Here is a 13,604-nt window from a genome sequence, read left to right on the forward strand (position 1 = left end):
TTTCAGCAGAGTTAGATGAGTAGCAGACACTCAATCCTGGCCTGGACACTGCACCATTGCTCAGCTTATAAGGAAGTGACTCAAGCAGAAGCCAGCGCTTACTGAATTCACACCTTCCAGGAGCATCCAGCCTGTACAGGAGCCTGTAAACATAACTTCTATGGAGAAACAGCCCCATTTCTGTTACTTCTTCCATGCTAAAATGATTCTATTCCAAGGATGGAGATGCAAGAAAGAGAATTCAACCTGCCTTCTAGGACATGTCAGTTACACACAATTCCACAGAGGAGTTTTTGTTTATTCATTTCATTTACATCAATATGAATTTCTTTCAGTCAAATAGGAATAAAAAAAGTAGTCATCCCTGGAATTTCAGAGTTTACAGTTCAAAAGAATGTATATATATAAAAATTGTTACTGTAGACTTATCACAGGTGAAATCTGCAACCAGAGGTACAAACATAAGCCATGACACTGCTGTTCTTGTCCTGTTAATGCCATGAGACATTTTCCTTACACTCTATACAGTCAGTTCCCCCTTTTTTCCCCCACCATAAATTCACTGGCATAGGTTTAGTCTCAAATACAGCTTACCTGAGTAAGTCTTCAAGATTCCTCAACAGCTGGGACTTGAAAGGGAGAATAACTCCACCAGTACAAGGAGCAGTATTAATAGTGGCAGCTGCTTCATCTAGCCAAGACTTCTTCCCCTTTTTATTGCATCATATTCCAGCTCTGCTTAACAGCTTCTACACACAGTCTGACAGCACATGTGGTATTGTACATGCTTTATTAAAATGGTACTCGTATTTACAATATCTGCAGAAACAATCCCTCCCAAGTCTTGCATTCAGACAGACACACACACAGACACACGCGCGCAACGCCCCTTCACTCTACGGGGGTGCGAAGGCTATGCTCCCAAAAGTTAGGCAGCTTCTGGAAGAGGAGGAAGGGAGACTTTTTTGTGTGTTTGTAATTCATTAAAAAGAAGCATGGGAGTATGCATTTGGCCATCACAATGCTAATTTAAGTATATGTAGTATTAACATATGGCAGTAACACTGAGTACTCCTCTTTTACATTCTATACACAGAATGACATCAAGGTTTTCCAGTCAACAGAACATTCCAATTCAGTCTCACTGCTGCTTGTAGTGACTATGAAACCGCAATTTGGGGGCTGTCCCTTAAAACAATTCAAGTCTATGTAAGCGAAATAAGGCACAATTAATATTTGATTTGATTTAGAGGATGGGAAAAAGGGGGAGAGGCAGGCTTCAGATAATAGTTGTTGCAGAAGAAACTTTTTTACCCAATCCTTTTGAGAAAAGGATGAATTTTATCCCCATCCTAATCTACACGGACTTCTCTTAGAGAACTGAAGTATTCTGCCGGGCTACTAACGCCCACATACAAAACAAAATTGGAAATTCACATTTTTAACACCGGCTTCAGTAGCCTAACCTACTGATGCTGATGTGGATGAGTACATCTTTCTTTAATGCTGAAGGAGAAGACACACACAAAACAAGATTCAAACCTTCCTCTGAGCTTGAAGACTCACGTCTTTTAGAGAGCTTGTAAGATACACTAGTTGAAGGCTTCAGCTTACTGATAAAAAGGAATAGCATGTTTGCCTTTAAATCCCTGGCCCCTCTTCACTAACGAAGCCTAACCAGACATTACAAATAAACTGCAACAAAAAATTTGGCAGCACAAAGAATGTCTAGTATTCAAATCTTCATTTGTGAGTATATTATTTTCCTTGTACAAAACCTGTTGAATGTTTTTCCGCAGCAGATGAACTGTACCCAAAGATGCAGGACATTCTGTGATGGGGAGTAAGAGGTTGCAGTTCCGAAGGCCCCTGACTTTGGTTGTTTACAAAGTTCATTCCTGTTTAGTGTGATCCTTGGTATCTTCCTCATCTGTGTATTCTGATGGTTCTTCCCCTGGTTTTAGGAGTCTACCTACGTAGTCATATTTTTCTGAAAGAGATTTATGATTCCATTACAATTAAATACAGCTGCATTTGCTTGCTAGCCCATACTACTGCAAATTCACTTTTTCTCCTACACACTACAGTTCTAAATCTCAATCACTGAAATTGATGGTAATTTAGCAGCAAGCTTGGCCTCCGAAAGCAATCTTTCTACCATTACTTTCTGTAACTGTGAGTACTTTGTTTCCATTCTCCTCTAGCTGATCAGGCAAGATTTATCACCCAAGGGCCAAAAACTGCTGCTCTTCAATTCTTCAGCCCGTTTTGATTTCAATTCGTGTGAAAAATGATTCCCCCTCCCTCCAGAAGCATACTTCCATACTTGTCAGAAATTATTTCAAGACAAACTCATTCAACCTTTTATCTTAAAACAACTTTTAGTCCTACTGATAATTTCATGGCATCCACAGCCAACAACCTCGGGGAGGAGTTCCACCAGCTAGGCTGATGAGATTTTGAGAGTGAAATTCTGTGCTGAAGAGCGAAGAGAACAGTTTTCTTGTATAAAATTAAAAGGTTAAAAAAGATGTAGTAAAATATAGTGAAAACCCCTCTGTGGAAGAAAGGCTTGAAATCCCTGGTCTTCTCTTAACGAAGTTACATTGCACACACATTAGGGGGGACATCGCTGCACTCTACAACTTCCTCACGAGGGGACAAGGAGGGGCAGACACTTCTCTGTGGTGACCAGTGACATAACCCTCAAGTTTTGTCAGGGGAGGTTTAGGTTGGGTGTTAAGAGAAAGATTCTTCACCCAGAGGGTGGTTGGGCACTGGCACAGGCTGCCCAGGGTCACAGCACAAGCCTGACAGAGTTCAAGAAGTGTTTGGACAATGCTCTCAGGCACAGGGTGGGATTCTTGGGGATGGTCCTGTGCAGGGCTAAGAGTTGAAATCAATGATCCTTGGGGGACCCTTCTGACTCAGCATATTCTGTGATAATATTACTGTCAACACCTCTTTAAAAGCTTCCCCAAGCCCAAATCAGTAATTTTTATTAAAAGCATTTCCTTAAGCTGATAATTTGAGAATTTACCTTTAAATTGCATTTCCCATTCTCTTACACTTTCCATCTGTACAGCATTTAAGTCCGATAGGTCATCATATTCATCTCTGAGTGCATCTTTATCTAGACAGAAAGTTGCTAGTCCCCTGGAGGCATCTCTGCCAGCAAATATTCCATATGGACCCTCTGGAAACAAAAAGACAAAATTGATACCTTCACATCTTTGTTTATGGTGACCAAATCTCAGTTCCTTACATAGTCTGCCAAAGCCATATATTAAATTTCTGCAGTGATGGGAACAGCAGCAGTTTCAATGCCATGGCTGTTTGACATTCAACAGCACTGCAATTCAATCTTTAATATCACTAGGAGATAAAGTCTGCTGAGAGAAGCAGAACCAGGAAAATAGCTTTGAAGGGATATCTGGAAAAATCCCTGTCAGTTGATGCAAGCCAGTTGATGCAAATTCCAAAGGGACCAGAGGCTGGAATTCAAAAGAAATATACTTCTATTAAGCAACACATTGAATATTTACAAGTCAGCTATAAACAGAAGCAAACTGCATAGACATCTTAATTAGAAATCCATTATTATAAATAAATAGAACGTAGGAGGGCTAATTAGTGATTTCACTTCACTGACAGAATTGTAAGAGCTTTCTACATCTTTTGTGACATTTCTTACTTCTGAGGATATCATCTCACTTATTTTGGGCAGCAGATTCCCCACACCCTTAGCCTGTAATGCTCTTGAAAACAGCACAGATTTGTCACATTAGGAATATAAAGTACCTGCTTCCTCTGTACTTTTTGGCCAGTGCAAAGCAGCACAAATATCCCAATAAAATTTTGAGCAATGACTGTGAAGTAAACATTATTACCAAGACAAATAGATGATTTGCAAACCAACAATTTGCAGGATAATTTGGCTTTCCCAAATTTTAATTAACTGAAAGAACTTTAAGCATATTGTTATTTTAGATTTTCTTGACCTAAAACCAAATACCTTAAATTCAGATCAATTAAAAAAACCCAAACCAATACAAGAAAAAAAAAACACTTTAAAATTTTCTGCACTAACTGCAGCAGCCTAGCACCACAGAGTACCCAAGGCTTGCTACACAGTGCTCCCTACTTGGTGATGACCAGGCCAGAACCCTTCTCTGGCTTACCTCTCAACAGTGGCCGTCAGCCTGAAGAAAAGGCAGCACCCATGGGCAAGAATGAACACAATCAAGTGGCAACACACTGTCCTTCACCCCCTCTATTGCCTGCTGGAGCACCTCAGACCTCTTCTGCACCAGGACGAGCCATGAGGAGTCATTCCGAAAGGCTGGTTCCTCCCAGGCCGCTTGCTCCAGCCACCACACCTATCTGCTCTTGCCAGGCACTGACTCCAGGGCTGAGACAGAGGCTGAACGCAGCAGGAAGAACTCCTGAAGCAGGGAACCCCAGTACCATACGGATTAGAAGAAACTACGTCCTCACCAGAACTGATGTCGTCTCTCCACCCCGGAGTGCTTGGCACTGTAAGCTGCTTACAGCCAAACCTGAGAACAGAAGGTTGTCCTGTGTGCCAAAGACAATTCCCTTGTCTCTCTGGAAATAAACCAACCGATTTCAAAGCACAGTTTCACAAGAAGTAGGTATTAGAGAATGAACTATCAGCTGGAAGTTTGCACTGTACCACTCTGACCATAATGATGAACAGCATCTCTGTGCTCATCCTTTCGGGTATTTAGCTCCAGGAACAGCGTTCCTAAGAACTACCTCAGGGATCAAGGACTACAGGTACAGTACTTCAGAGGAACAAAGTCTAGAGAGGTATCTTTCCTATTTGCATCCTGAATTAGGTATTTATTTGAAAAGCAAGATTTAGAGACTGAAATCAATCCTACACCAACGCACTCTGCGTGCTCAGTCACTTCCACAGAACAGGCTAAGAGGCAGCAAAGACCATCATCTGCAATACAACACAGAGTTTCTTCAAACAAAAAGTCCTGCTGCAAGCAAAACAGCAATCATTCAAGTGATCTTGGTTTTGATGTTCTGATTGAAGAACAGGGGACCTATAAACAGGTCTTACAAACACCACAATTAGTAAATCCTTAAAGCAATTATAAATTGTTAATTAGTGACCCCACCAACGGTATGCTGTTCCTGGTTTTTCCTTTCTCTGAAGTGTTTCAAGCAAATACCTCCATAAATCCTACTATTTGCACAAGGTGTTTTCCAAAGTCTGGCTAATCAGAGAGTAGCACCCTGCTCCCCTTCCCTTCTACCCTGCATTTAGTGGTTAATGGAGTTTCACAGCACCTGCTGAGATGCCACCTCTTGGTCCACCAGCTTGATTCCAATTATTTATATTAAAAAGAGAATGATATTATATTTATCTGTATCAAGCACTGAACATTCTTAAATCTCAGTAATACGCTTAATTGAAAGCATGAAAGATTTTAGAATTCATCAGTTTGCATTAGGATTAATGGATGCAAATTTTCTGCAAGTATCTTGTAATCTCAGATGCTATTACACCAATATCTCTTTTCTTTTCTAAAATTGAATTTGAATGTTAACATTCCAGAATGTTTACTGCAGAAGTATTCAGAAGTCAAAGAGGAATCACCAAGCCAGGTCCAAGCACTCAATGGAATGCTAACTTGTAAAATCCAACCTTTGGACTCAGTAGACAGCATTTTAAATTCCACCTCTGCAAATGTAACTTAGAAATGCATCCTATTCTTTAGTCCTCTACTAAAAGGTAAATACTGAATTGTGACTATTAATAAATGGTGTAAGCTTGGCTTCACCTGAGCTGCTAAGCAGAAGTTCAGAGATCCCAGTATGAGCAATCTACTTCAAGATTTAAAGCTTCCATTCAGGTGCTTCTACAGAGTTTAAGTACAGTATTTTATATGAATACAAAACATACAGTTCTGGGGTTCTGCTCTAAACCCTAGTCTATTACTCACTTTTATATCAAATACTGGTGCAACAGTCTTAAAAAGGTATTTTGCATATCAGATTTCATTGCACTTGGAGAAGTGTCCAGGAAGGTGCCAGCACATAAAACCCCAGGGAAAAATATCCTTCAGGAACATGACTGAGGTAGAGACATCAGTGCAATCCTAGACACACTCCCACAGAGTTCTTTCACGGTCTGATGCAAGCCCTACCCACAGTCCTTCTTTCCTTTCCTTTTGTCTGCCCACCTATTTAGCCTGGCTCCTGCTGTAAATAATTGATAGCAGCATGACATGACAGACATGCTGAAGAGAGGGCAGGAAGAGCAGCCTGTAGCACAGGTACGTAAACCAAAGCAAGTTTCTGAAACCGTATCACAAAATTTCAGTGGGTTTTTTTCCTATATCCCCACATTAGCTATTTCACAGTCAAATATGCCTTTAAAAATTCTCCTCCCTGCCCTATTTGGCATACCTCAACAACAGGAGTCAGGGAAGTGTCAAAACCAATTAAAACACGCCTGCTACACTTTACTTGGTTATATGGAGGTACGAGTCTTCCATAAAGGAAAACTGTTCCTTTAAGAATGCTTTTCCTCCCATCATGGCTTTCACATATTAAAGCACTCTGTTTCAGAGCCTTTGTTTATTTTAGCCCTGAGACCAGTTATCAAGCCCATGTATTTGCCTGCCTATCTCCACATCTATACCTCCATGTTCATGCACCGTATTTCCCCTGTATAAAGTCCTCATTGATCTTACAACTCCACCTTGTATAAAGTACACCCTTCTCTAAGCTACAACACATGCAAAACGTTGCTACCCACCACCTGCAGAGCTTCACTTCCCTTCAGAATCCAGTTAAGAATCTAGCAGCCTTGATGAATTTGACATCCTGTTCCAGCCTGACACTTGTCTTTATTCACAATAAACTGGGTAGCTTGAGAATTGGTTTTATTCACAATAAACTGGGTAGCTTGAGAATTGGTTTTATTCACAATAAACTGGGTAGCTTGAGAATTGGTGAAGTCAAAGTCTCTTCAGACAACAAAAATGCACTTAAGATTTCTGCATCTCATTTTTGGTTCGCTAATGAAGATTTAATTTCTCTTTGCAGACAAGGAAAAATCTATTCAACCTAAAGCACCGTATTAAAAATTTTGAACCATGAAGTTTGTATTTGGAAGCACTACTTCTAATCACTTCCTCCAAAACAGGCTAAACTGCATCTTGGAACAGCACACATTTCAATTTTCAGCCAGTTTGGCCAATAGCTCCCCCAGCAAAACCTATGCTGGTATCCAACTTCAGAGTATATCCCTGGTTGCCAAAGAGGCTCTCTGACCATTTCAGTTCAGTAGCAGCTTTGTGGAACATCCCAGACTATTACTCCAACACCAGCAACAAAGGTGAACGTTGTACACTGAACTTTGGATCACTCCAAGGGGCAGCACGGGGAATACACCACAGACAGCCACATGTGGACTTTATAGCTAATGAAGTGATAGGTAAGCTAAGTACTCGTTTTCACAAGGTCCATGTGATTTCTCTAAAGAAGCCACACAGGTTAACAACAAGATGCAGTTTTGAACCAGCAGCTTTGGTTTCTTCAAGTAGTCAAAAAGCACTTCAAAGCAATCACCAAATATGCATCTGTGGGATCCATACAGCTACTGTAAATAAACCCGTTTTGGCTGAAGCTCAGCTACTCATGGACAACATTTGTTAATCTGCAGACAAGAATAAGGACTAATCTCCCCTTTAATGTGAACTAGAGCAAAGGGAGACAGGCTACAGAATTTTTAACAACTGCATTATTCTATGACTTTGCCTGCTTCTTCCACTCCAAACTGAAGTGAAAACTTCACTGGCTGTTTCAAATTTTCTATCTGAATCCTGACGTGCTTATTCAGTTTGTTGCATTTTTCACGAGAGAATGAAAAAGCTGAAAGTTAGACTAAGCCATTTGGAGATGTAGCTTGAAAGCAGAAGGCTTCTAACAACATTTATCACTGGGAATTCAAGGTGACATAATTTTAACTTTACTGCTCCAGATTTACATGAAAGGAAAGATGTGGGTCAAATTTAAGTTACAACTTGCATGGAAAGTAGGAGACCAATCCACATGCTAAAATGGGAAGTCTGCAGATGTGAAGTCTATGTGCTACGATGGGAACTGCCTAGAAACAGGGGTCCAAACCTTACTCCTCAGGCACAAGGCCAGACAGTCTCACTCTCTCTTTTGCTTACTTGCTTTTTAACTCTGAAAAAAAAAAGTGCAAGAATCAATGACCCAATTTCAACTGAAGGGGCAGACAACAAGCATTGCTAAGAGAGCATGTAGTTCAGCAGTCAGAAGCTTTCTGGAAGATAGTTGCATTCTTGAGAAGGACCAAGATTCCACATCATGGTTTAGTGAGAAATGCTCTGACCACTAGTTTATTTCCTAACAAGACAAGCTGGCCAGGTTTTTTGGTTCAGTGAGAGCAATGCTGCTGTGTACTGGATTTAACATCTACATATCACTAACAATGATGTCCCTATCACATTTAATATATCCTGCTTTGAGTGTACCTGCTTGATCAGGCCCCACAAATGTCAGGTGACTCAATGATCTCAGAGCTTTTTTCCAGCCTAATCAATTCTGTGACTGGAACATCATTGGTTTCAGTAGGAACCAGGAGTTTACACAGACCTTTTATCAAACACACAGTTGTTCAAGTTTTAAGGAATATACTGAGCTTGTGAAAAAGGGAAAAAGAAATTTAAAAAAACAAAGAGAGAACTGACAGACACACAGAGCAGAAGCAGAGGAGACAGAGTGCTGATCTTCCTGCACAAAACCACTTTACTGTTCTCCACGAACACGGCCTGGAGGCTCAGAACAACCTCCATCCTGGCAGCAAAGGCACTACTCCCTTTGAGCAGAAGGAGGGAAACAATCTCTCACCAATATGCCTGCATACACCTTTTAGTTTTACTGCTTCTGGCTGGAACTCCACTTCTTTATCCAGAAATGCTATTTCCCTGAAAAGCTGAATCCCAAGGTGAGAGACACCTCTACTACATAGACAACCAAAGAGCTGACAAACATCAGAACCACTAAGACCTCATGCACTTTACAGAAGGCATTTCTTTCCCCCAGTCTTATCCTCTGTACTTATCTGTAACCCCTCAGCCTGTTGTGTTCTTAAGATAAGGCCACCCGTAACAGTATTCTCCAGATACAACATATGTAGTGTCCCTCCTACATTTCACTCTAACCATACCCTTGGAAAGGATGGAAAAGCACCACTGCCATGTGGTCAACAGAGACACAGTGAAATTTACAGCACTCAGTTCCGAAGGAAGTCTAACACCAGCAGATTATTTTTATACAAATTATCAGAAAAAATGATGCTGTTTACTACAATGAAATAAAGGCAGTTTTCCCTTCACAGAAAATGAACTATGATGGAATATTTTTTGTGGAAGGAACTACTACTATCTAATCTATTCTTCTTGGCAAACTTGGAAAATCAGGAATCTTCATGACATCGTGAAAGATGAGTGGGATGAGAAATGAGTTGACAGTGACAACATACTGCAGTGAAGGAAAGTCAGGAAATTGATTCTTTTAAGATCATGAAACATTAAGAACCAAGAAGTGACGCAAACAGTTGCATACTCAGGGTTGCACATAATCTTGCTTTGTCATGCTCAAAGATGCATATTTTTCATAAATGCACGAAGTATTTGCTAAGTTAATCAAAAACCTGTTTAAAGCATTACCTTGGCATGCAAATTTAAATGCTAAATATTAAGATTTGCAGACATAAAGTACTTTAACTCTTACAACGATCTTCTACTGACAAGTTTACAACCTGAAATCTTGATGCAAACAAGCACAAAGTTCAATGCAACAATAAATGAAAAGTAAAAATCTGTCTCTCACTATAAGATATAAAACCAACACAGCACACACAAAAGGTATTAATGACTAGACCCTAAGTCATGAGATGTAATTACAGATGGGAAATCATCCTAATAGAGGTTCTCTGACAGTCTGGTTATGTGATATTTTTAACAGTGAACCACTAATTGTTTACTTTATTTCTTTTGGAGCTTGTGGATGATAAAAGGAAAGGCAATTAATTAGATTTAATAATCAGTCAAAGCATTCTAGGTCACTTAGTCATCTGGGCACAAGCAGAAGTGGCATTTAATACACCTAAGTGAAGTCTTGAAACAAATGGTGTATTTGCAGGACAGAGCAGCATTTTGGAAAAGAACTTGGCAAGTAAAGTTTTAAATTAAGAGCTCAATGTAAGCAAAGTGGTTTTTGGAAGCACAGACTGTTATACGTACAGCGTAACCCTTTCTTGCTCTTAGCTGAAATACATAAAGACATACCAAAGACTAACATAAACTGTGGAAGGCTTAAAGAAGACAACTTGAGAAAAACAAAAACAAACTGGGAAACATTTGGATTAAATGTTAGAGAAAATGAAGTTTTCAGTTCATGGCTGTTTGAAAGGATGGCTTCAACAGTCTACCATTACTTAAAAATACCTTAACTGTATGGACGTAAAGGGCTCTTCAATGAAATGGACCAAAGTGTAACAGGATTCACTGGACAGAAACTTAAAACCAGGACAACTTTGAATAAAATCAGAAGTTTGGTGGAAACCTTGATGAAATCTCCACTGTTGGGACAAAAATCTGGACTAGATGACTCTTCTGTGCATTTTAAACTTTCTGCTGTAAGTAGAAAAATAAGGAACATCTTGGCATCCAAACTACACTGAAGGAGAAAATACAGACCTTACTATCAAGACATGAGAAGCCACCTGAGACAGGTTATTCAACATTAACCCAGCACTCTAGACTTGCTGAAGACCGACAGTGAGCCCTCAGCCACTGCTTTCCACTGCCTTCAAAGCTGAAGCACTCTTTCTTCACATCAGTACCTCAACAAACTACTAACTGCCCACAGTCAGAAACGGAAATATCAGCAAAGCCAATGTTCTCAGCTCTCTCTTCTGTTAAAATTTGGCCATGCTTTGTTGGTACGCTTTGCACTTCCCTTGCCACACTCCAGCTATGAGACATGAAATTGCCATGAGAACTGCTGTGGGCATCTGGCTACTCTGGCTGAAGCCTTTCTGAAAAGATCTCAACCGGCTGTAGGAGACTTTTCCACCTGAACTCTTCTCAGGTCTTTAAGGCCTGCAAACTATTTATTAGTATTTTTCTTTTCAGCCACAAAACAGTTGCAAGAAAAAAAATCCCTAATATGTCTCCAAAGAGGGAAACCATGTCAGGACAATTCAAAAATCAGCACATTTGGCAGAGAACACACAGCTGATGATGCACTGGTTGAGCTTTACATGCAACACCCCAAGTTACAGATCTCATAGACGAAAATGATGTCACTTCTGTTAGAAAAAGGCAATCTTTCACTACAGGGACAAAAAAAATAAAAAGCCTTTGTCCCTCTTCACGAAAAGCTAGAAGCACTGCTTTTGAGGAAACCAGCTGCTACCAGTTATCAAAAAGCAGACTGATGTCCTAGAACATTAAGTTTTAGCTTCCTCATAATAATAGGCTTCCAGAGGTTGACAGTGTGAACCACTGATGGTATCTAGAGAAGAGAACCTAACATTTGACTGAAGTTTGATACACAAAAGGGAGAAAGCGAAGGTTTAGATCAGGGTTCAGTATTATTTCACAGAGCACTCTGTCAGCTTACTGGTGTTTCAAGTTGCACGCAGCATATGTATTACCTGCATTTTATGTCAGCACACAGGTCTCACTTTAAAAACCCCTAAATAAGAGAGACAAAAGAACTAGCCTGATTAAGTGTCATGAAAGCTGCAGCTCACCAGGCTACATTTTCTCAGCTTTACTGGTTAATAAACAATATAAAGCATGGCAAGGTACTTCAGATTCCATTGTGAACTTCTACAGTAGCCAGCGAAAAAAGCATTTTGATTCAATTACAGCAGTTTCAAATTCTGCAACTGGCATCACAAACTTTGAGGGTGAAGTGGTTACAAAATTCTAGCCCAGTTCAACCACAGAACTGCTTGTGCCTTCCCCGCCAAGAACCAAAGGCTTGTAACATGACAGCTCTGTATTTTTCTTTTTTGTAACCCCAATTATTAAATAATAATAAATGAGTACTTAATTTGAACTATTTCCTGGGGGAGTGGGAGGCATCCTCTCTCCCCTCCACCCCTCTCACAAAGAAGACTGCCATGCCTACTATGAAAACTCCTGCATAGTTTGATTAGATCAAGTTTTTCAAACCACCATTGTTTGAAGAAGAAAATTATCAGCAGTCATAACCCTCATTTCCTTTGGCATCAGTTGTGAACACAGTAAGTTTACCCACCTCATTATTAAGAATGCTGTTTATCATGAGAAAATATGCTGCAGTTTCACAGTGTACAAGCTGAATACAAAACCAGAACATTTCTTTGAAGCTTACTTTTCTGAACCTTTGAAATACACATTTCCTCTCCGAAGAGAAGTGGTCTGTCTGTCTGTTTACGAGATTGGCTTGATTTCCACTCTTCCCAACAGCAGCAACATACTAGTCCCAGAGCCCTCCTTGCCTGTCTCTATCCCGACTAAAAGTCATACTCAATATGGCATTTACACCTAAATAAATAACCAGCTGTTTGGTTTCCTCTCCTGAGCCGTAAGCGCTACAACGAAGAAAGCACTGCTCAGCTGCACTTGGGAAACCTACTAGAAGAGACAGAAGGAAAAAAAAAAAAAAAAATAGAATTAACCATGGCACATCCAAATCAAGGCATCTGGGAAAATGACGGCTGCCTGAGGACAACCCAGACCCGCTGAGCATCACCAGTGTAACACCGCCGGCGGGTCGCAGGCCAGGACTCCCCCATCCCCCCCGCCGTCTCACCGGGCCCGTAGAACTTGCTGCCTTTGGTCACGTCGAAGACTTTGCCGTTGACAGCCAGGAGGATGCGAGGGTTGCGAGCGCCGTCGAACTCGCGCAGCTGCTCCAGGGAGAAATCCCGGCGCTTCATGCGCGGCAGCGCGGCGGCCTCGCCCTGCCGGGCCGCGCCCCCCGGCCCGTTCCGCGCTCCCCAGCGCAGGTACAGCCGGTAGGCCGCCAGCAGCGCCAGCGCCAGCAGCCCCACGCTCAGCAGCATCTCCCCGGCCGCCACGACCGCACCGCCCGCCCGGCCGCCCTCAGTCCGGAGCCGCCCCTGCCCATCGTCCGCCATCGCTGCCCGGACAGCGCGCGCCCGCCCGGGACACGCCCGGCGACGGACACGCCCCCGCCCCCCGCCCCTCCCGCTCCCCATTGGCTGCCGGCCCGCGCCGGCCCCGCCCCCGCCCGGCTCGCGCCCCGCCGGCGAATCGGGACGCGGGCACGCCCCGCGCCGAGCCCAACGGCGCGCTCGCGCCTCTCGCGCGAGAGGCGCCGCGGCCCGCAGCGCGCGTGCGCGCGCACCGCCCTCCTCCCTCCCCCCCCCCCCCCCCCCCCCCATGCCTCCCCCCTGCCCGCGCGCCCAGGTGGCGTCGGCGGGGCCGGGGGCGGTGCGCGGGGGGCGGCGCTGTGCCGTGAGGGGCCGCGCGCGCCCCGCGGCAGAGGGCGGGAACCGCCGGGAGCGG

General features: G+C 42.5%; 1 protein-coding gene across 1 annotated transcript; it reads right to left on the reverse strand.

The window, feature by feature from the left end:
• Positions 1 to 554: 554 nt before the first annotated feature.
• Positions 555 to 13,237, reverse strand: PGRMC2 (progesterone receptor membrane component 2). Its single transcript, XM_082282130.1, has 3 exons — positions 12,886 to 13,237; positions 3,041 to 3,196; positions 555 to 1,990 (listed from the first exon to the last, which is right to left on the reverse strand). Exons 1-3 carry the CDS (start codon positions 13,211 to 13,213, stop codon positions 1,893 to 1,895), a joined length of 582 nt encoding a protein of 193 aa, XP_082138256.1. The 5' UTR covers positions 13,214 to 13,237; the 3' UTR covers positions 555 to 1,892.
• Positions 13,238 to 13,604: the final 367 nt, after the last annotated feature.

The sequence above is a fragment of the Coloeus monedula genome, assembly GCF_965178545.1.
Source record: "Coloeus monedula genome assembly, chromosome: 5".
NCBI lineage: Eukaryota > Metazoa > Chordata > Aves > Passeriformes > Corvidae > Coloeus > Coloeus monedula.

Bases quoted from the DNA above. Each gene is read 5' to 3' on its own strand.
- PGRMC2 (XM_082282130.1), bottom strand. From the start codon at position 13,213: ATGGCGGACGATGGGCAGGGGCGGCTCCGGACTGAGGGCGGCCGGGCG. The intron at 3,197-12,885 runs GTGAGACGGCGG...TTTTGTTTCCAG, and splicing joins CAGCAAGTTCTACGGGCCCG to AGGGTCCATATGGAATATTT. The intron at 1,991-3,040 runs GTAAATTCTCAA...AATCTCTTTCAG, and splicing joins ATGGGAAATGCAATTTAAAG to AAAAATATGACTACGTAGGT.